This window comes from Watersipora subatra, chromosome 3 (assembly GCF_963576615.1).
Source record: "Watersipora subatra chromosome 3, tzWatSuba1.1, whole genome shotgun sequence".
NCBI lineage: Eukaryota > Metazoa > Bryozoa > Gymnolaemata > Cheilostomatida > Watersiporidae > Watersipora > Watersipora subatra.
Window position 1 is genome coordinate 73,001,119 of NC_088710.1, and position 24,440 is coordinate 73,025,558.

At 34.9% G+C, this 24,440-nt stretch overlaps 1 protein-coding gene across 1 annotated transcript in view; it reads left to right on the forward strand.

Moving 5' to 3' along the window:
- Positions 1-24,440, forward strand: part of LOC137390154 (micronuclear linker histone polyprotein-like) — a 47,960-nt gene that overhangs the window by 893 nt on the left and 22,627 nt on the right. Inside the window, exons 2-6 of the mRNA XM_068076432.1 lie at positions 7,930-7,977; positions 8,927-9,001; positions 9,157-9,223; positions 10,100-10,957; positions 16,148-16,753. Coding sequence (XP_067932533.1) covers positions 7,930-7,977; positions 8,927-9,001; positions 9,157-9,223; positions 10,100-10,957; positions 16,148-16,753 — 1,654 coding nt within the window. The remainder of the gene's footprint in view (positions 1-7,929; positions 7,978-8,926; positions 9,002-9,156; positions 9,224-10,099; positions 10,958-16,147; positions 16,754-24,440) is intronic.

Genomic DNA, 24,440 nt, shown 5'->3' on the forward strand with positions numbered 1-24,440 from the left:
ATATCAAGTCCTGTTATGTTGTTGTGAATTAGTAGTGAACACTAACAAGACACCAACTTTATTGATGCCCAGATCAGAAATCTTGCATTAGTACATTTTTCACGCATTGCTCCACCTTATTTCTTTTGCATCTATTACCTGCTTATATCCTCATTAATCTGATTACATTATTCTTTTACACACAGTGGAATTTCATATTGTATTAATGAATGTACCAAATATTCATTTAATTGAGATGGTTATTATTAAAAAAACTGCTGATATTAATCTGTCTTCAATCGCCCAACTATTCTTCTGTTCATCCTTTTCCACAAATTTAACTCTAGAGTTTGTCAACTCGACACGCTCAGAAGTCATTTAGACAGTCACTATTTTCTTTTTCACTTCTTTCTTTGAATGCTTGGGAAAACTGGCAAGTTATTTATCAGTGTGGCAAAAGTCTGAGATTCCTTACCGCCTCATATATGGCATCATAGATGTATCACCTTTTTTAACCCCTTTGAAGCGATGCATTCTTGAGTCACTAGCATACCGCTGTTGATGAGTCATTAACTATTTCTGGCTCATGTATTAGAACCCTCAGTAGTAACTCTCTAAGTATATTCTTGTTCTAATTGCAGTATGAAAATAAACACATACATATGAGTTTAGCTTGATACATTTTAATAAATTTGCTTTTTGGTATATTTATACAAATAGTAAAGCTGATTTTTATCATATATAACTTTTAAAAATACGCATATCAATAGTTTGCAGCATTATTTTTTTTATAATAACTTTGTTCTGATTGATACTATGTAGACAAACCCATCTCTTTCCTATCTAGAATGACGAGATCAGGTTCACGGTTATAAATTGGCAACTGAGTATTACTTTTTTGCTAATTCTAAAACTTACAGAAAAAGATAATTTGAATCACAGGAGTATAATTATACACAGTGACTCGCAGGTAGCCTACTCGAATGCACTTGCATTTCCAATCAGACACAAAAATAATAGCAGGAAATTCCCTACACCACTATTTAATAAAGTTGTCATTAAAGTACAAGCCGTTGGCTGTCCATGTAATATCTTCCAATCTTTTCTTAAGTCTGTCCTTTGTTAACATAGTCGTGTATAAAAAAGATTCATAGTGCGTGTTAAAATGCAAAATATAGTGTATGATGTGGCACATGGCAGCATTAACCTGCAGCTGAGTATATATCACAAAGGTCTTTGAGGTGTTGATCACTTCTCATTGTCTCAAACTACAAGTTGTGTGTGCCATTGTTATCTGTGACAAGGAGGATTCGGTCAAATATCTCAAGTGACTCTAAGGGTAACATGGCATCAGGACCGGTTGATTTCTATGCTTTGGAATAGATAATTTTTCCATAAGCTTTCTGTGATGCTGTTTAGTCTTCTTGCGACAAGCTGCAGAAGTTAGTAAAATATAGATATATCTTAGACACTTATGTCAGAAAAAGCCTCCATTCTTCATACTCAAATAGAATCTCAACAAACATAGATCAATGTGAACCGGAATTTAGCCTATTGAGTCTGCATTATAATGATATTGGATTATTATCATAATTGTAAAGAAACAGGGATAAGGAAATCATTCTTTCCACAAGTAAATGAGAAATCACAATAATAGGGAATTGTCTTTTCATCTCACACAAAGAGCAAACTCTTCTCCCAGGCTACTGTGAATTTCGACGATCGAAACCATAAGACTACCGTATTTCTTCTTGAGGTAAGATAACTCTAAAGTTGCAACAATCAGAGACAAGATTGTCGACAATTCAGCTGAGAACGTGACTTTTCGAACCATTTTGAACAAACATGCTGATACAAAAACAAGTTTTGGTGTTTTAATTGAATAAGCTAGATGCATTTTTATAAAAATAGCCTTGATATTTTGTTAAATGTCTGGGCTAGCATAATCAGAGAATTCCCACCAATGGCGTTTAAAGATACATGTTACTATTTCGATTTATAAAAAAGTATGTAAAAATAAAACAATAACACTGTCAAGGCTACGTTTCAAAAATATATGTAAGCATTGCGCACGACGACAGAATCTTGTAGTTTATCAGTACATTACCTAGCCTTCAGCCAAATAGGAAACCAATTTGTCGCCTTTTAGTCTGGAATTGTCGCCGGTTTGTCTGCTGTGTCGCCTTTCCATCTGAAGTTGTCTTTCGAACTAAAAGTGTCGCTTAAGTGTCTGTCGCCCTATTGACTGTCGCCCAAAAGTCCAGTTACCGTCTTAGCATCATACAACAAAACTGTCAGCATTGTAGACTGATATTCATGGCGTGTCACTGTCAGTCACTGTCATTTGTTGTTAACAAGGTGACAATTTGTGCATCCTTCTAGTTTGCAGATACTGTCTGAGCATCTCAAATTTGTATCATTTTGTAAAAACAGTCTGTCAAAGTCTGGTCACCATACTTTTAGACTTCAAATGACCTTCCCCTTTTGTGGAACAGCTGGCCATTGTGCAATCAGGTTTCAATCTGTTTCATCTAGGTCATGACTGGTAAACACAATTTCATTGAGGGCCACATCATCATAATGGCTGTCCTCAAAGGGTTGGAAGGGATTTACAATTGTAACTAAATGTGATCTAATGTAATTTAAAATGATTGTAACTGCTTCCTAACGGTAAATAACTTTGGTTTTAGTACTTATTCAAGTTGCGAGTATTATCAAAATAATTATACCGCATGCATAGCAAAATATCCATGTAAATCAAGAAAAATAACATTTTAATTTGAAAAAAAGAAACAATAAATAGCATAATAAAATTCTATCCAACCGAGCTTGCTGTAAAATCAACAATGGTTAGCTGTTAAAAACCTGTATGACAATTGTAATATTAAAAAAAGCCGCACTCAGCTTCTCATTTACCTGATGATTGGTTACAACAATTTGTTTGCATACACAAAAGGCTGACACATTATTCCTGGTGCGGTAAATGCCAGTGGTATTTGTCGTTGTGGGAAAAAGGTGTTTAGTGGGGATAAAGCGGGAAAAATGTATATATTTACAGTTTGCAAAAAAGAAACACGAGCTATCGTTTGCTTAATTAAATGTACAGTCATACTTCGACTTACGCGCTTAATGCGTTCCGAGACTGAGCTCGTATGTCAATTTACTCGCATTTTGGTGCAATTTATTTTTATATAGAACAATTAAATATATATTGATTAGTGTCCATACTCTAAAAAAATGCAAATAAAACACGCAAAACAAGATATTGTAACAGAAAGAACATGTTGGTTATTGTCCTAACTTACCACAAGCTTTTAAAAAGCAACAAATAAAAAATAATGCAAGGAGATGTGATTAATTAAAATGTAAAACTAAATACATACAATAGCAGCTAACGCTAGCATTTGCCAGAGAGGGAGATATCCTAGGGAGTTATAGCGAGTTATCCTTCATTACAACAGTTGACTTTGATAAAGTTGGATTTTATCAGTCTTAAAAGACAAACTTAGAAGCAAACCTAAAAGCAAACTTTCATTTTCAACTTAACGTAATTAAAATTTCTTCGGCGTTCATAGTTAAGTTTCTCGCTGGTTAGCTAATTTTCCTTTGTTTCGCTTTCACGACTAGCCGGCCGTTTTAAGATAAACCTATCTGAGGACGTTTGTCTTTGCCGCCCTTTCAACATGTTGCGATTAGGACGAACACAGGTGTCGTCACAAACGGTTAATGTACGACCACTAGCCAGCTTGTCCGAATGTTTATTGTTTTTTCTCTCCATCAGCAGTCGTGAAGATCGCTGCGCCGTTTAGAAACTATGGTTAGTCCTTTTGCGAACTAAATAAATGCCTTGAATATAATCCTTCTGTTTGATAATTGTGGATGTATTTCTGTCATATTGCTGAGCTAGCTCAATCACGCATACACATTTCGCATATTTTTCAATAATTTTCCGTTTAATATTAATTGTATCATTTTCTTTGCATTTCATTTTACTGGCAAACTTTCGGTCTACGCACAGTACTTTTAATTCACATAATTCTGCACTGAAAATCGCGCACAAAAAACACGGTACAAAAGTATAACTTGAGCAGTTGAAAAAATACAGAGTGATGCTGTTCTCATAAAACACCTCCGGCATACTTGGCAACTGACTCACGTGCTCGTATCTCAAACATGGCTCGTATGTTGGTGCTAAAACTTGCTTAAAAGCTGGCTCGTATCTCAAGTTTCTCGTACGTTGGAGCACTCGTAAGTTGAAGTATTGCTGTATTAAGAATTTGTTGATTTATAAAACATGTTTATTACTATTTTTAATAATATGCATTTATTTTAATATATAATCTAGATAGTAATATACTCTAATTATAGATCTTTTCAAATTGTGCCCAAATTTTATCCACTGGCCAGCTGACATATATGTAGCTATGGGACTCTCAATACTCAGCTATGCTTAACACGGTGAAAGTTGAATTACAAATGAGAAAGTTTTGCCAGTGTTATATGTGCTCAGGAACAGTAAGTATGTGTAGTAAATACAATTTCACTCAAATTAAAAAATCTAAAATTACTTGTAAAGGCAATTTCATTATATCTAAAATTACTTTGATCTATAATTGTGATAAGCAGGCTAGTATTTCTATCTTAAGCTAAACTTAACGATTTTTAATTCTATCGGCAGCCCATTTCATCTTCTCACAAATTAAGCTGGCCTATTGAGTGAAATATATCAGCATTTCTAACTGATCCAAGACAATTATTACATTGTCTTTGAAACAGCTACATGTGCTGAGCTGAATGTAGGTATGTTCACTCATTAATAAAGTCTCAGTCTCAGGGGCACTACTCGCAGACTATGGTTCAATCTATCTAGCTTAATAATCCGTTCAGAGTTTCATTCAAAATTGTGTCCAGGCAAGTATATTCCAACAACATCTCATTCCCAGTAGCAATAAACTATGCATGAGCCGAATTGTTGGCAATCATTAAAAATAGTTAACTAATTATCAATATAATTCCAATTTTTTACTTCATCTCACTTATTACTACTTTTCTCCATTTTTTCCCGCCTTTTCCCATTTATTACTGGATTTTCCCGCTCCTCTGGGCAAAAGTGTTTTACCTGTCCAAAATGCTAACCCTGATTGTTAGGATGACACTAAACTATCTGAAGATGTTATGGTGCAGCGAGTATATCAGTGGTGGAAGGATTTGTAGAGATGTCAAGGTTGTGCTCTGAAGTCAGAGAAGCCTCGATCATACTTAGTTTGTAACTGGCTCAGATTAATTGCCAACTGAGTACATACACAAGTCTTGGTGAGACTGACATGCTCTGACAAACAGGAAAGTGCACATACACGTGTGCTCTGAACCCATCTCCTTGAAAAATACCTAGAATTAATGGTGATTCAGGACTCATGTCTAAATAAAGTTCACTACTTTAATAACTTTGGTCACCATGTTATCCACTCCTAGCACTATTGGTTCAACCAACTCACTTTTTCTCTACGCGTTACCATAGCATAGTCTTTTGAACACTTCACCAACTTTTCTCAGGCTATGTAATTTACTTGCAGACTTTCTATCATTTCAAACATGGCCCGTCCCATTGCGGTACCATACATTGTAGTGACATCCAACAATTCCCGTCCCATTGCGGTAATATACATTGTAGTGACATCCAACAGTTCCCGTCCTACTGCGGTACTATACATTGTAGTGACATCCAACAGTTCCCGTCCCACTGCGATACTATGCATTGTAGTGACATCCAACAGTTCCCGTCCCACTGCGGTACTATGCATTGTAGTGACATCCAACAGTTCCTCATTGACAGACAAGTCTGACTCTACTCCTCAAATAAAAATTGATAACTGATCTGTATTCGCCTCATCTGATCTTTCACCTACAGCTGTGTGTCTCCTCAGCCAGTTGTGTTTCAAGATGTTTTGCTCGACTTGGTTTGCAATGGAGTTTTTTGATATTTTAAAATCTCTAATTATTTTGGACACATTTGCTCCTAGACCTTCAGCATGCACCATTTCCTAAATGCTTTTTCAGACAAAGTCTTAAAAGCACGGGCAACTTTATAGTAATAATAAAGCTCGCTTTTATTGTCGTGTTGTTTTAGGCTGTGGATGTTTTAAATGCGCTGTTTTACAACTACAGTTAGTCTTGTATTCTTTGGGAAAATTTTTGTTTTTTCAAGGCTAGCTTTGCTTATAATTTTAATGTTCTTCATTTTCTATCAGGGTAGTGTAGTCAAGTTTCTCTGGGCAACCATCTTTTAGTTGCTCAACTTTGCCCTCATTTTTCCATTACCCACATTCTCCTTTACAACTTTAGGGTACCTCAACAATCGCTTTTCATTTAAAGCTTTATTTTGCTTATAATCTTTTGCAAAGCAACTAAAACCTACTTCAACATTTTTTGTCAGTTTCAGTAGAGTTTGATCAGTGATATTCCCTTCACCTACTGAGATCAAACCAAGCATATACTTCTGTAGTTGAACAGTTGCGATGCATAGGAAAAACTGATATATTCTATTGACTGTGCTAAAGCATGTTATGTTATGCAATTGCCAGTCTTGCACACCAGTCATGTGCTTTACTACCCAATATATTTCTCAAGCAAACTCTTTTTCTCAAAGTATTAAACCTTTTGGGCTTGTGTATGAGCATCCAACAAATGTATTAACTTTCACTCATTCAGCTAATAAGCTTTAGTTATCCTTAAACATTACCTCATAAATTATCTCCTCCGGTGCCACTGTATCCAGATGTGTGAAAGACACATGGGCTTTTATAGAGTTGGTTCTGTCATTACTTTTGCTCGTGCAGGCTCCTCAGCCATTAAACATTTCGATCTAGCATCTGATGGAACTGGATCCGTATTTTAGTTAATCTAAGGCTAAACGAAGACATTTTGCTGTGAGTCTAAATACTCAAGCTGGTTATTTTAATGTACCCAAAAGAAGATGAAGTAGGTTATATTCAAATTTATCTGTATACTATTGAAGTTATTTACAGTTGACAGCAGTTGTCGCTGTAATCTAAAATTAGTCACATTGAAGTAATTAGAAGATATTCAAATGTTCTTAGGCACATTGGAATAACTATTTAAATGTCTGCTTGAAACTCTATATATCTTTATATAACCTATAAAGATATATAACCTTTATAAGCAGAACCTCTGGCTGTTCATTATCTCATGCACTTTCTCGCTTCATGCTTTTCTTATTTATCCAATTTCCTATTGACTAATCAAGACTAACAAATATTTTATTAACTGACCTTTGAACTCCTGAAGCATTGTTGGCTTTACATGAGTAGAGTCAAGATTTATTGTAAGCGAAAGAAGTCAGCACTAATTTTATTGTTTTTTGCTGCTTGCAATATAAAACTGTTATGGTCGCAATTTCTCCGCTAGTCACTTTGCAATAAAATACTTGCTACAGTTCATAGCTCTGTTTGTATCGTTCTTATTTTGATATCAGCATTCAGAATCAGCTCAAGTTTAGCCACAATAGATTACCTTGATGTGTTTGATGTCACTACAGCGCAACATATCACTTTTATAACAAATAAAAAAAATCAAACTTTACATTGGCTGACAAAGACATATCATATTTGATGTTATATGCTGTGTTTTTTATTAGCATGTACTAAACCCTCAAGTTGGTAAAAGAGAGTCGTAACAATAACAATGGTCTATATGTATTTATGCTAGAATGACTTATGATAAAATGTTTGTGAGGCTTTCTCGGTCTGGCTGGTTGAATTTATGTCTTTGCCTAACAGTCATAACAGTAAAATTTAGTTGAAAACTAGTAAATGATGAAAAGGAATGGTTAGATAGTGTTACTTTATGGACTATGTGTGCTAGTCGCATATCAGTAAACAATTTACACCGCATGTGTGAATGTACTGCTTCACCGGTGTATCTGTATTTTAGGATACCGATCTTCAAGCTCTCAAAGCACTAGCTCTCGCCTCCATAAAGGTCTGTTACCCATTCAATACCCAGGTCTTCTAGAATTCTGACAACTTTTATTCGTTTAAAAATGGCCTTTGAAAATGGTTAACACTAGTGACACTTGAATTCCCATTATCTGTGTCATTAATTTTATTCTCTATGAACTATTATACTATCCATATAACTCTGTGGATTATTATACTATCTATGTAATAACTCTATGAACTATTATACTATCTATGTAATAACTCTGTGGACTATTATACTATCTATGTAATAACTCTGTGAACTATTATACTATCCATATAACTCTGTGGATTATTATACTATCTATGTAATAACTCTATGAACTATTATACTATCTATGTAATAACTCTGTGGACTATTATACTATCTATGTAATAACTCTGTGAACTATTATACTATCTATGTAATAACTCTGTGGACTATTATACTATCTATGTAATAACTCTCTTGACTATTATACTATCCATATAACTCTGTGGACTATTATACTATCTATGTAATAACTCTGTGGACTATTATACTATCTATGTAATAACTCTGTGGCCTATTATACTATCTATGTAATAACTCTGTAGACTATTATACTATCTATGTAATAACTCTGTGGACTATTATACTATCTATGTAATAACTCTGTGGACTATTATATTATCTATGTAATAACTCTGTGGACTATTATACTATCTATGTAATAACTCTGTGGACTATTATACTATCTATGTAATAACTCTGTGGACTATTATACAGAATTTGTATAACTTTACACGCTTTTAAGACGAAGAGGAACAAACTTTATGGACTATTATACAAAGGTTTGATCTGTCACGATTGAGCATGTTTGTTACACCAGTTTGCCTATCTATTTAGTCAGAATTCTCAGAGTGCTATTATCCTCTTATGTTTTCTGCATGATATAATGTGGAATAATTTTCTCATGCATTCATTATAGAAAAAGCCTGAAACCGAGTCAAATGGTGCCCAGAATGAGTTGGCAGCTCTAAGAAAGGCAGCCCTGCTTTCTAAGGTGAATGTAACACATTTGCCTCCAGCAGTTCAGTCACACCTTTTGTGACTCGCAAACACAAACTGTGATTCTTACACCTTTAAGGAACATAATTTTACTTCATATAGCAACAAGCTACTGTTGTGAACTGCATGAAGTTGATTATGTGTTTGCAGAGTGATGTAGTTAGCATATCTGATAGTTCTAGACAGATTGGGAGAGAGGACAATTCTCCAAAAGAAGGTGAGTAATGATTAAGAAAGAATGCTGTCTCAAGGATGTAGATTAAATAGATTTGTCTCAGGCCTTTGGGTAGCCTGAGTGACATATGATATATGATATGAGTCGGGCTTTCTGGTGTTGTATGGTCTGACATGAAAATTTGGCAAACTTTAGACTAATAGTTTTTTGTTTTAATTTACAATTGAAAGTAATTTTAGATTTGCCTCCCTTTGTTTGCACTTTGTCCTTTGGTATTTTCAGTTGCTGCTGACCTTGAATTTTTATTGCTACATTCGCAATACTTTAAACAGCATATATAGCAAAAAATTTAGGCTGTGGATTTGTTCCATTTTTGTAGAGTGAGTGAAACTGAAAAATTGAAACAGTGGGCAGTTTTTGTAATACGTAAACTAGTTTGCTAAAAGCAAAGTTTCAAATTTCTGACATTTGAACGGTTGCAATACGCAATGGGCTTAAATTAATTAGCAATATCCTTGCAAAAATCTTGGTGTGAACAAATATTGGGCTATCTTGAATGTCTTCTACAGCATCTTCAGACATAATAAACTAGCTGTGTAATCGCTCTAATGATATATTGACCATTAGATTAAGTTCCTTTAGCTATCTGAATAGAAGGTCAGCTACACGACTATAACAACATTTGTGTTTGTCGTATATCTAGTGCCCTGATGAACAGTTGTATAAGTTGTTTCGACAGAAGATTATTCTGTATTAACATAAAGTTGTCTGTCTCTAGTTAAATTTTGCAAACTGCTAGAATTTGTTGCTGTTAAATCACCTTTACGATACACATAACAGCTCGCACATTTTGCTTTAATTACTGTCTTGAATGTGACCTTCAATGTTACGCTTGCTAAAGTGTTGAATGTTTGGTAGCTTCTAGCTCTCAAACAAGTGATGACGGCAGTGGGTTCTCTATACTCGAGGAGATAGAGCAAGGTAATATAATAGAGGAAGGGGAAGACTCGGCTGCCTTACCAGATGAGTCAGCGGAGAGGGCTATTCCTGAGCTGCTCGCTGATCTCACTGAGTTTGATGATGAGGATTTCCTTATGGAAGAGGATGTTACAGACATCCATTCAAAGAGCTCTAATTCTGGACAATCTGAAATACTGAAGCAACAAGAAACTCAAAGCAGAAAGCTATTACAGTATAGGAAACAGCGTGTTAGACATTCATCACCGCCAAAGCGCCATAAGTCACGGTCTCCGAGGAGAGTACGAACTACAAAACACAAACAAGAATTTAGTTCCTCTCCACCTAAACATAAACACAGTTTTTCTCCAAATGATTGTGCAGCCAATTCCTCTCCAGATCATCGTCGCTCTAAACAGTCCATTCGTTCGGTGAGTAGCGATAGGAAGAAGTCTTATGATTTAGAAGATGACTCTAGAATGAGTGGAGCTCGTGTGAGAGATGCCGACACCAAAGAATTCAATGAGGATGAGGTTCAGAGCCGAGCATTCACAGAATCTCTGAACAAGTCTGTTCTCACAGGGGAGGAACAAAGGACTCTGCTAAACAGAAAGGAGAAATTCAAAAAAGGAAAGAAAGTAAGTCCTTCAGGAAAGATAATAAGCTTGAAAAAGAACAAAGCAAAGATGAGCGCTAAAAAGCGGCTCGGTATTACGACTAAGGAAAGTGAAAAAGCGGAAGTCACTTCTCCTGATACTGTAGAAGCAGCCTTGTATGAAGGAGAAGTCCCTTCTATGGCTGGCCCCTCAACAATGGTCGGTATGTATTCTATTCTTATGCTGCTTTGTAATTCCATAAAACCAAGGTATGCCAGTCATTTGGCTTTTGCACTTGCTTTTGGATTTCACTAGTTGACATAATAAAATTTACTAACAAAGGATTATCTCAAAGATTATAATTCCATTAATTCCATAAGACATTATTCTCTAAGCAGTAGTCATTGCTGGTAAAAATTAATTGACTGCAGAAGTGTTTTGCTGCTGTGCAAACATTCCTTCAGTAATCTTTTCCCTATAGTTTTTTGTAAACAGATAAAAAATATTTTTATTCATAAAATGATCATGCATCGACGTTCATTGTCAATATATAGTGGCAGTATAGTCATTCTCTGCCGGTCATAGATTTTTTATGGAATTGTATCTATGCTCTCTTTTATAATAATCCAAAGTGATGACTTTACATCGTTGCTGTATCTCTAGTGCCCGCGATTTGTTTAGTTGTTTGGGTTGTTTGGTTTCATGAGTTGTTTGAGGCCATTTTTTATTTCTAAGATGTTATCTATGCCAACACACTGATGGCCTTAACATTGTCAGCAGAAAGAAAACATTTAACTCACTTCAGTTTTATGCTATACAACAGTGCATCCAAAAGGTTTTACAGGCCACCTTGACATATAAAAAGTTTTGTTAATGGCATATCGATTTAAAACTTAATTCAGTTTCTTAGAATACGTATAGCTTATTTGATACCCTACCCCTGCAAGTCATGCTCATATTACTGTTACTATAGGCATATGGCGTAATATCCACATGTTTATAGATTACTGGACTGTTGCTCGACAAGTAAATTGTTGAAATAATCGTAAATCGAAACTCAGTGGTACACTGTGTTTCTATGCATAGAATGATTTCAGAGTAGCCTGTTGATGATGAATTTGTACCCTACTGTTTCAACGATTCAGAGTTGCCCTATATAGATTTTTCCAAGATTTGTGATGTATCCTTCCAAACAAAACCCGTTGAAGTAGACTCGCTCTCTGGGCACAGTCACTTTTCAATTCATGTGGAGTCAACTAGTTGTGCTAACTAAGCCAAGATGTCTGATTGTAATTTTATTTTTGTGTTCCCTATTTTTGTGGTCTATATTACAAGATATTAACAGGATTTACTACTTAGTTTTACTTCAGAATTCACATAAATGACAGTCACTTGTAGTAAAGAACTGTTTAAAGCTAGAAGAGTTAAGTCTAGGCAGACATTTTTTACCTCCACTCGGGAGAGCTTAGCCAAGTAGTATTAATTCGGATTCATCAGCAGGGAGCGTTTCTATGATGTCAAATAGTATTCTCACAGCAATGCCTTTGCACAAGTTTAGTGAAGCGTGAGGTTTAGTGAAATGGTGTCCAATGCATTTGAATTTTACTAGTTCTATAATTTGGAGTAGAAGCAACTCTGAACTAATTCGAAGCATGGAAACACTGGGATTGTGAATTATTTGAAGGTGGATTTTTTCATAACATGATAGCCTAACAAATAAAAATATGGCTGTGCTGGATTCTGAGAAGAAACGCCTGCTACTGTTGTGTGTTTGTAGTTTTATGACACCCAAATCTTTTATCAAAATATTGTCATATGTGGAACATATTTACACGAAATTGATGAATTATTTCTTTGCTGTCCTGATGAAAGCTATTATTAATAGTTATTGTTTGCAAGACCAAAATGTCTGCCCTGTGATGATTGGATGAATTGCTGACATGTTAAAGTTGTTGTTGGCCTAGATCTGCATCTCTGTTTGCAAGATAAGACCTTTAGTTTGATGTTTGGCTTTAACAGTTGAGAGCTCACACAGGCATATGTTAGCATATACACACCATAGGAATATGTTAGCATATACACACCATAGGCATATGTTAGTAGGTACACACCATAGGCATATGTTAGTAGTTACACTCCATTGGCATATGTTAGTAGGTACACACCATAGGCATATGTTAGTAGATACACACCATAGTCATATGTTAGCATATACACACCTTAGGCATATGTTAGTAGGTACACACCATTGGCATATGTTAGTAGATACACACCATAGGCATATGTTAGTAGATACACACCATAGTCATATGTTAGCATATACACACCATAGGCATATGTTAGTAGGTACACACCATTGGCATATGTTAGTAGATACACACCATAGGCATATGTTAGTAGATACACACCATAGGCATATGTTAGTAGGTACACACCATAGGCATACGTTAGTAGATACACACCATAGGCATATGTTAGTAGGTACACACCATAGGCATATGTTAGTAGATACACACCATGGGCATATATACAAGATACATAAGATACACACATATTTGTACATGTCATTTTGGGTGCGCATGAAGAATCTCTCACTTACTAAGTATTCGAAGGGCGTGTTTTGTGGTCCACATTAACTGGGAGTTTTCTCCACACACCATTTTCAGGGTTGAGTGATCAACAGTCATCCCTCTATGGACTAGTAACGAAAGACTAGCAGGCTAATTTAGTAACAACATTCTAGCATTTATCACACGCATTTGCTATACAACTAGTAATCATTTAGGTTAGCTTACTAGCACTAAACGATGATGAATATTTCAGACTATGATAACAACGTGCTGTAGAATCCTGCACACACCATTTTCGACATTTCTATGATTTCATGCTTTTGTACCGTTGTATACCAAATCATTGCAAAACTCCCTAGTGATTTTTGGTTGGAATCTGAGGGCCATACATTTACCATATATGTGTGATCCAAACACACAGTAAATTCAAACACATGAAAAACAAACTATGTGTAGTTAGAATCAAACAACGCGGTTTTTTATTGTATGTGATCATTGTCCTTAGCATGTCTCCTGGTGAAAGGAAAAAGTGTCCAATCGATGGTATTACGAAAAGACATCTTGTTATCTGCGATTGTTCTCCTGGTAGATTTCTGTACTATAGCAAAGAATCCTTTTCATACAATGTCCGCTTTTTCGTCTCCAATGCATTTTAGCTGGAGAACCTGTTAAATCCATAATTTTTTAAATGTCAGAATGTTGCTCCTAAAAATACATATCGATGAGGTGTGGGGTCAATTTAAAAATGATATCTGTAACCACAAGTCTGTCCGTATCATAAGTATTTCATCAGTTGATTGCCCTCTCATGTCATGAAGTAGGTCATGCATTGAGTTTGCTGAGTTATAAATATGGTAGGTGTGAGAGTCTATATGTAAGTACATAAAGACAAGACACATGTAAGTACAATTGTATATGTAGGTATATATAGGTGCATGTGGGTATATATAGACACATGTAAGTACAATTGTATATGTAGTTATATATAGACACATGTAAGTATATATGGGTATATATAGGCGCATGTGGGTATATATAGACACATGTAAGTATATGTAGGTATATATAGGCACAAGTAAGTACGTATAGATGCATGTAGATATATGTACCTACGTGAGGGTAAATATAGGCACATGTAGGTACATATAGGCATATGTAGATATCTGTAGGCACATGTAGGTATATACAGGCACATTTAGATAAATGTAGGTACATATAGGCACAAGTAAGTAGGTATAAATACATGTAGATATATGTACCTACATGAGGGTAAATATAGGCACATATAGGTACATATAGGCATATGTAGATATCTGTAGGCACATGTAGATATCTGTAGGCACATGTAGGTATATACAGGCACATTTAGATATATGTAGGTATATATAGGCACGTGTAGATATATGTATGTATATATAGGCTCATGTTGATATATGTAGGTATATATAGTAGATGCCCCAATTCTAAATTCACCTGCCAACTCAGATATCGATCGATATACCGATTCTTATTGAAAAATAATCCGATATTGATTCAGATCTTTTGTGTTGCATAGATAATTGTTCATTTAATTATGCAAATATAAATATAATGCAAAGAAAATATAAATATTAATGTAATTATTTGTTTGTATTTACGGAGAAGAAAACAAAATATGCATTTATATATTCACATGCTGACATACCATGCATGTAGTAACAAAACAGTCCATGTTTCTTGTAATTTGCAATTAATAAAGGTAATTACTGTTTGTGGGACAGTTCTCTCTGTGATAACGAAGTCTCTCTTCTATTGCTGGATGAACTGCTGCGCCTGTACAAGTTTTGAGCAAATCAATGTTTCTTTTAATTACCGTTAGTGATTCAATTCTCTCAGTAAGAAGTCTCTTTCTTCTATCACTATCAATGTAGCCAGTCATACTAAAAAGGTACTCACTTGCCACAGATGATGGAGGACAGGCTAAATACCGATAAGCCACTGGGGTTACCGTATTTTGTACGATACAAACGATATATATTGTATCGTCAGGATCAAAAAAGTGATAGACAACTTTATGCATCGTCTGCTCAAATTACTTTCGTAATGCTAGTAAATAGAAATATTACACTGCATTCTTGTTTCCCATCTTTGTTATCTTGTTCGTGATTGGCTGCAATAAATCCTATCGCTGTAATTGCGGAAATACCACAATTTGTGATTACGTCCTGACTAAAGCAAAAATGTTCCTCAGCTGTGTTGATGTTGATCAGGCTATAGACACGAAATAAATAGTGTAGCAGGCCCGGTTTTCATTAAGTGTAAGGAACTTGCAGCTGATGATCTTTATTAGTGTAGCAGGCTAAAATACTGTTTTCTGCTAAATACATGTAGTTGATTTGTAAAAGGTATCTGAGGTTTCAGATTTTTTAAGAAAAGATTGGCCGATACTAATTCAGATACTTAACACCCATATCGGCACCGATACCAAAATCGGGGCAACTCTAATATATAGGCGTGTGTAGATATATGTCGGTATATATGTAGGCAAGTGTAGATATATATAGGGTTATATAGACACATGTAGATATATGTAAGTACATGTGGGTATATATAGGCATATGAAGGTAGATATAGACGCATGTAAGTATTTGTGGGTATATATAAGCGTATGTAGGTATATATGTAGGTACCTAGGTATATGTAGGTACATCTTGGCTGGCCTTATACCCTCTTCACTCATGTCAAGAAATTCAAGCGATCATTAATTGCAGCAGAAAATTATACTTTTTCATTAGGCTAGTATCACTGTGCCATCAAACTTTGTCATCTCTCATAATGGTCATGTTAAATATGCCTGATTTTAGTTGCTAAGAAAAGACTCAAAGATAGACTTGGAGCCTTTGTTCCTGTAAAGAAACGGCGTGTGTCAGTAGAACCAATGGCTGAGGCTAGTGATCCTAAAAAGTGTAGACGCGACTCACAAAATTCAAGCGAAAGCTTTAATGATGTCGAGGATCTCTCGACTAACACTAAATCATTGACTACAAAATCTCCTGTTTCCGAAGTTCCTGTTGAATTGAGAAAAATCTCAACAAACAAACGCAATATTTGGACATCGCGCTCATCAGGAAAATCAGCAGTAGTGAGAGCTCGCAACAGAGACTCTAGCTGCTCCGGTAGAAGTACGAAAGAGAGCTCTTTGAGTTGGCGACTTGGCAGTTCACGCTCTTCTATAGATGACTCCCCAGATAGGGCTACCCATACATCACGCCACCGCAGTTCCTCGTCACCGAAATATCATAGGAAAGATTCTCCTGAGAATGGAGGAGATAGCAGGACGTCACGGAGTAAGGAATCTCTTTGTAAAGGTAGTGAAAGGGGCAATGGGGACAGGCATTTGCCTTTCAAGGATGCTCATCGGCTTCAACTTCCAGAGGTGAACCAGGACAAGACTAGACTAAGTAGGCGGGGTAAGTTGCCATAGCATGGGTACTAGGCATTGGGGGCGAAGAGTCGGTTGGGTGATGTCCGTAGCCAATTGCTTGATTGGCACGTGACACACTTGTGAAGGTTGAAGCATAATGGAGAATTATCGAGCAAATGTGCGAAGAAATTCATGGATGTCAATGTTGCAGCAAATGCTAGTCGAAAACACGAGCAGTATTCGAGAGTATAACTAGTACTATTTATTTTTGCTATTCTTCTTCGCTACAATTGGCTGAAAAATATGTGACACAAAATCTGAAACACATAAAAAAATGGTTCAACTTCAGGGCTGTATTGTCCAAAGAAAAAGTGGTCAGGAGACTGTCAGTTATTAGTTGCCGAAGACCGACTCGGTCGTGCTGGGAGGGGAGCAGAAGCACCCTCCCAGAGAAGGGGGGTTCGGGGGCCCTCCCCCGAGAAAATTTTGAGAATTAAGAGCAAAATTAGAGCATTTGAAAGTGTATCTTGTATTATTTAAAGGTTGACTTGCGACAAAATTCACATTACAGTTATTTGGTATCAAAAGATTCACCATGTCTTACTCTGTTGTGTTGTAGGTTCAAAATATGTGGGAAAGTGATTACAAGCTCTTAAAAGCTCAAAAACGAAAAGCAGGCGTAGATTGGAATCTCTTTATTTCTCTGACGTAGTCATGAAATTTGGTTATTGTCTTGTCACATGATGTTCTCACGTGAATTGAAAGGCCAATAAAATTCTCAATATAAAACTTATCGTAGCACTAGTTTATGACAAACACTTAGAGTTTTACCGAAGACCCCGTATCAAATATAGATGCTCGCTACTTTACAGTTTTGTTTCGGTTTAGTCTAATCGGTAAGTCGTAATCTGATCATGTGACCCAATACTTCGCAAATAATTTCTGCAGCACTTTTCGATTATCACAAGTGACCAACAGGTTCGTCATGATTATCAGACAATGATATGTACTCCTTCAAGCTAAGGCTAAAACATTAAACGAATTTTTACGGTAAGTTATAAGATATCAGTGCTAAAAGTGACAACAATACAATGACGATAAAACAGACGTATAAGAACAATAGACATAGTTTTATTGAATGCGTGAAGTATATTTATGAAAATATTTTGACGAATAAGGTTGCATGAAAGTGTAAACAGAAACCATCTACCACAACTACGTCACATTTGAGCCGTTTTGGAAAGAGAATCCAAACTACGGCAGTCTCGTGTGGCTGGGATTAACTGTTCGTTTTTTAGATGTTAAGAGCTTGCAATCACATTTCCACATATTTTGCACCTACAACACAACAGAGTAAGACATGGTGAATCTTTTCATATCAAATAACTGTAATGTGAATTTTGTTGCAAGTCAACCTTTAAGGTGGATATCCAGGTCCTCCGAAGTTGAGTCATTTCAAGTCTTGCAAAGAGAGCTAGCTACAGAATTACATGGTTTTGAGTTGTAACCATATATATGTATATTTACATTTATATTCCTAAATATACATACATGTACATGTGTATATAGAAGATTAATTGTTATAGCTTGACACTTGTCTTTTAAAATTTAAATTTAAGAGCACCTGTTTCAGTTACATAAATAAGTTTAAATAATGTATTACATACACCAGAGAAAGACAACAAATAAATTACTTGGCCTGCTTAAAACTTACTATGTTTACATTATGGCCACCTAGGAATACAATGAGCAACAAGCTTGGCCTGCAAACACAAACATGCATGTACACGTGTACATAGAAGATTGATTGTTGTAGCTTGACACCTGTCTTTTAAAAAGCTATTCCTCTGTCAATGTGCCCATGGCAGAAATATTTTACAACTGATTCTGTATCTATTTCATCATCTTTATATATGTGTAACATTAGATGATTATTTAGACAGCCTGCCCCATGGTGATCCTCATCCATCTTTGGATTCGCTTCAATGCAGAAAAGTATCTCTCGCCTACTGCATTGGTGGCAGGCAAAACCAATACGTACTAGATTAGTGAGCCTCTCCACTTCATCACCAGTTGCTAGAGCGCAACGTTGCGCTAGAGCGCTAGGCAATTAGTTGTTGGAAATTCCAAGTAAATGAGCTTAGACTGAAATTTTTACTAATTAGCCGCCGACGATCACTAAAAGGTTGGGGCTACTCAGCTGCCCAGCCGCTTCAGAGAATACGGGCCTGTGAATTTTAGTGGCACGTAATGACTTCCACGATGTACGCTATATCGATTTCGCAATTTCCGAGATTTTGAAAGAAGAAAAGTGCTCCGGATGGTTCCGGAGTCTCCTAATAGGACAATACAGTACTGTTCAACTTATAGTAAAAACTCACTCGGCTTTACAATAATGTGATGCCATTCTGAATAAAAAGTTATTTTATGAATAAAGTTCTTAAATGTTAATACTAAAAATAAACAAATTATATTACAATCATCATAGTCAAAATTTCTTTCTTTAAATACCAGGGCAAATGATTTTGGTCATGTCTGACACTTTCAGTGTGAATTGCGGAGCTTTCTTTGCAAGGCTGTCGCAAGTACTAACATTCGCAATGCCTTTTGTTTCACCTGCAGTCTGCTTCAGCCTTAACGGTGATTTGTTGTGCTTATTTTTGATGTTAGCCAATAGGATTCATCAAGTAAGAGCCGATAAAAAAAATAATTCAATACATACCGTTTCTTTTTAACAGTAAACTATTAATGTGCCAGAATAAAAAAAATTTCATATGGAAAAACTAATAACTGACAACACTGTAATCATTTTGAAACACGACAATCTGCTACTGGTCAATTGATTGTACCGTGACCGCTGGTGACAAGTGAAATCAAGACTGATTTACAATAAGTGATCTTTACAACTTCTTATTTCAACGATGCCCGTACATCAGTAGTTAGACCGAGGGCACTTCTTATCGTTACTGGCTATTTATTTTGTCTCTCCTTTTACTAAAGAGTTGAAACTTTGGCTTAAAATTATTGAAGACATCTCAACCCAGTAAGAGAAAGTTAGTATATGAGGGAAGATGACTTAAGTTTTTACTGTGTAAGCATATGTCAAATTAGTTTATACCAATTGGGTGTGCTCACTGCATGTGTGCATTACTGTTATATTATGTATGCTAACATGTTCAGACAGCTGCTGGGAAATTTTTGTATTTTTAGGCTGGGCTTTCATTTTAAGTTCAGCATAAATTGCCTAATTTATCATATAAACTAAGTAAAAGAAACAATGAAGCGTAGATTAGCATTCAGACATGAAAATAGGAGGGAATCAGATTACACCCATCCTTGTGGTTGTTGTGGAACAGCGTCATTACAGCCAGTTTATGGTGCAGTGCATTCATTCTTAGAATAGTCTGATATGGCTACTTGGTATCATACTTTCTGGTATATATACATGGTATGGTACTGTATGGTATATATACTTGCTATGATACTCTGATGTATTTTTGCAGTAGCTGTTCCTATAACTTCAACTTCCTATAACGTAAATTCAACATAACTTAAATAATTTATGTAAAGATTTTGCTTCATATTATGTAAGAAATTTAACATAAAGCATCGCAAAGAGTAATATACCGTGAAGTGTCGCAAAGAGTAATATACCGTAAAGCATCGCAAAGAGTATTATACCGTAAAGCGTCGCAAAGAGTAATATACCGTAAAGCGTCGCAAAGAGTAATATACCGTAAAGCGTCGCAATGAGTAATATACGGTAAAGCGTCGCAAAGAGTAATATACCGTAAAGCGTCGCAAAGAGTAATATACCGTAAAGCGTCGCAAAAAGTAATATACCGTAAAGCGTCGCAAAGAGTAATATACCGTACAGCGTCGCAAAGAGTAATATACCGTAAAGCGTCGCAAAGAGTAATATACCGTAAAGCGTCGCAATGAGTAATATACCGTAAAACGTCGCAAAGAGTAATATACCGTACAGCGTCAAGTCTGTGCAAGTTCTCAAAGTCAATTTGAATAACAAGCGTTATTGAAAGCATAGTTTGCTTTAAAGACTTTGTTTTCTCTTGTGTGGCGTTCGGGAGAGAAAATGGCGATTAGGGGTATCTCTATTATATATATACTACTACCCTCGCTGAGTAGTGTGCTGTGAGAGATCGTCAGGTCTGCTGCGAGAGATCCTCAGGTGTCAGGTGTTATGATAAAGCGCAGAGAAAAAGTAGCTGCACAATTATTCAGAAAAACCCAAAGGAGGTCAATTGGTGCAGTTGTTACAGCGTCAGTCTACCAAGCTGAATGTCATGAGTTTGGAATCTCGTTAAAAAGTGATGTTTTTTCGTAACCTTTAACCTAGGCTTCAAAAAACAGACAGACAGAGGCTGACCGTTTTACGATATTAAATATATTTTTTGTTTTACTCTATCTCAGGTACATAACAATATTTGTTTTTTTTTTTCCATCAGAAACCTTGCTGGCTAGAAAAAAGTGGAAAAATTGATTTAAATTGACATTAAAGATGTGTATTCCCCTTAACATAAAATTACCGTAATCATGAACCCTAAACCAAGTGAAAGTGATGAGAAATAAGAGAGAAGCTTGGCGAGACAATGCGATAATACCACAATTACTGTTAGGTTTACTTTGAAGGGCCAAAATGTTGAGTTTGAGATGATCTTGGTACGGGTTAGGCAATTTACACACAGTTTACTGTTCATATATTGTAAATCCCTATTACGTAAACGTTCCTGGAACGGATTATTTACATTGTAGGAGCGTCTACTGTACTGGGTGTGATGCTGTATGGTATCACTACTTGATATAATGTTGTATGCTATCACTACTTGATATAATATTGTATGGTATCACTACTTGATATAATGTTGTATGGTATCACTACTTGATATCATGTTGTATGCTATCACTACTTGATATCATGTTGTATGCTATCACTACTTGATATAATATTGTATGGTATCACTACTTGATATAATGTTGTATGGTATCACTACTTGATATAATGCTGTATGGTATCACTACTTGATATAATATTGTATGCTATCACTACTTGATATAATATTGTATGGTATAACTACTTGATATAATGCTGTATGGTATCACTACTTGATATAATGCTGTATGGTATAACTACTTGATATAATGTTGTATGGTATCACTACTTGATATAATATTGTATGGTATAACTACTTGATATAATGCTGTATGGTATCACTACTCGATATAATGTTGTATGGTATCACTACTTGATATAATGTTGTATGGTATCACTACTTGATATAATATTGTATGCTATCACTACTTGATATAATATTGTATGGTATCACTACTTGATATAATGTTGTATGGTATCACTACTTGATATCATGTTGTATGCTATCACTACTTGATATCATGTTGTATGCTATCACTACTTGATATAATATTGTATGGTATCACTACTTGATATAATGTTGTATGGTATCACTACTTGATATAATGCTGTATGGTATCACTACTTGATATAATGTTGTATGGTATCACTACTTGATATAATATTGTATGGTATCACTACTTGATATAATGTTGTATGGTATCACTACTTGATATCATGTTGTATGCTATCACTACTTGATATAATATTGTATGGTATCAATACTTGATATAATGTTGTATAGTATCACTACTTGATATAATGTTGTATGGTATCACTACTTGATATCATGTTGTATGCTATCACTACTTGGTATAATATTGTATGCTATCACTACTTGATATAATATTGTATGGTATCACTACTTGATATAATGTTGTATAGTATCACTACTTGATATAATGTTGTATGGTATCACTACTTGATATAATATTGTATGGTATCACTACTCGATATAATGTTGTATGGTATCACTACTTGATATAATGTTGTATGGTATCACTACTTGATATAATATTGTATGCTATCACTACTTGATATAATATTGTATGGTATCACTACTCGATATAATGTTGTATGGTATCACTACTTGATATAATGTTGTATGGTATCACTACTTGATATAATATTGTATGCTATCACTACTTGATATAATATTGTATGGTATCACTACTTGATATAATGTTGTATGGTATCACTACTTGATATCATGTTGTATGCTATCACTACTTAATATCATGTTGTATGCTATCACTACTTGATATAATGTTGTATGCTATCACTACTTGATATAATATTGTATGGTATCACTACTTGATATAATGCTGTATGGTATCACTACTTGATATAATGTTGTATGGTATCACTACTTGATATAATATTGTATGGTATCACTACTTGATATAATGTTGTATGGTATCACTACTTGATATCATGTTGTATGCTATCACTACTTGGTATAATATTGTATGCTATCACTACTTGATATAATATTGTATGGTATCACTACTTGATATAATGTTGTATAGTATCACTACTTGATATAATGTTGTATGGTATCACTACTTGATATCATGTTGTATGCTATCACTACTTGGTATAATATTGTATGGTATCAATACTTGATATAATATTGTATGGTATCACTACTTGATATAATATTGTATGGTATCACTACTTGATATAATGTTGTATAGTATCACTACTTGATATAATGTTGTATGGTATCACTACTTGATATCATGTTGTATGGTATCACTACTTGATATAATGTTGTATGGTATCACTACTTGATATAATATTGTATGGTATCACTACTTGGTATAATGCTGTATGGTATCACTACTTGATATAATGTTGTATGGTATCACTACTTGATATAATATTGTATGGTATCACTACTTGATATAATGTTGTATGGTATCACTACTTGATATCATGTTGTATGGTATCACTACTTGATATAATGTTGTATGGTATCACTACTTGATATAATATTGTATGGTATCACTACTTGGTATAATATTGTATGCTATCACTACTTGATATAATATTGTATGGTATCACTACTTGATATAATGTTGTATAGTATCACTACTTGATATAATGTTGTATGCTATCACTACTTGATATAATATTGTATGGTATCACTACTTGATATAATGCTGTATGGTATCACTACTTGATATAATGTTGTATGGTATCACTACTTGATATAATATTGTATGGTATCACTACTTGATATAATGTTGTATGGTATCACTACTTGATATCATGTTGTATGCTATCACTACTTGGTATAATATTGTATGCTATCACTACTTGATATAATATTGTATGGTATCACTACTTGATATAATGTTGTATAGTATCACTACTTGATATAATGTTGTATGGTATCACTACTTGATATAATGTTGTATGGTATCACTACTTGATATAATATTGTATGGTATCACTACTTGGTATAATATTGTATGCTATCACTACTTGATATAATATTGTATGGTATCACTACTTGATATAATGTTGTATAGTATCACTACTTGATATAATGTTGTATGGTATCACTACTTGATATAATGTTGTATGGTATCACTACTTGATATAATATTGTATGGTATCACTACTTGATATAATGTTGTATGGTATCACTACTTGATATAATGTTGTATGGTATCACTACTTGATATAATGTTGTATGGTATCACTACTTGATATAATGTTGTATGGTATCACTACTTGATATAATGTTGTATGGTATCACTACTTGATATAATATTGTATGGTATCACTACTTGGT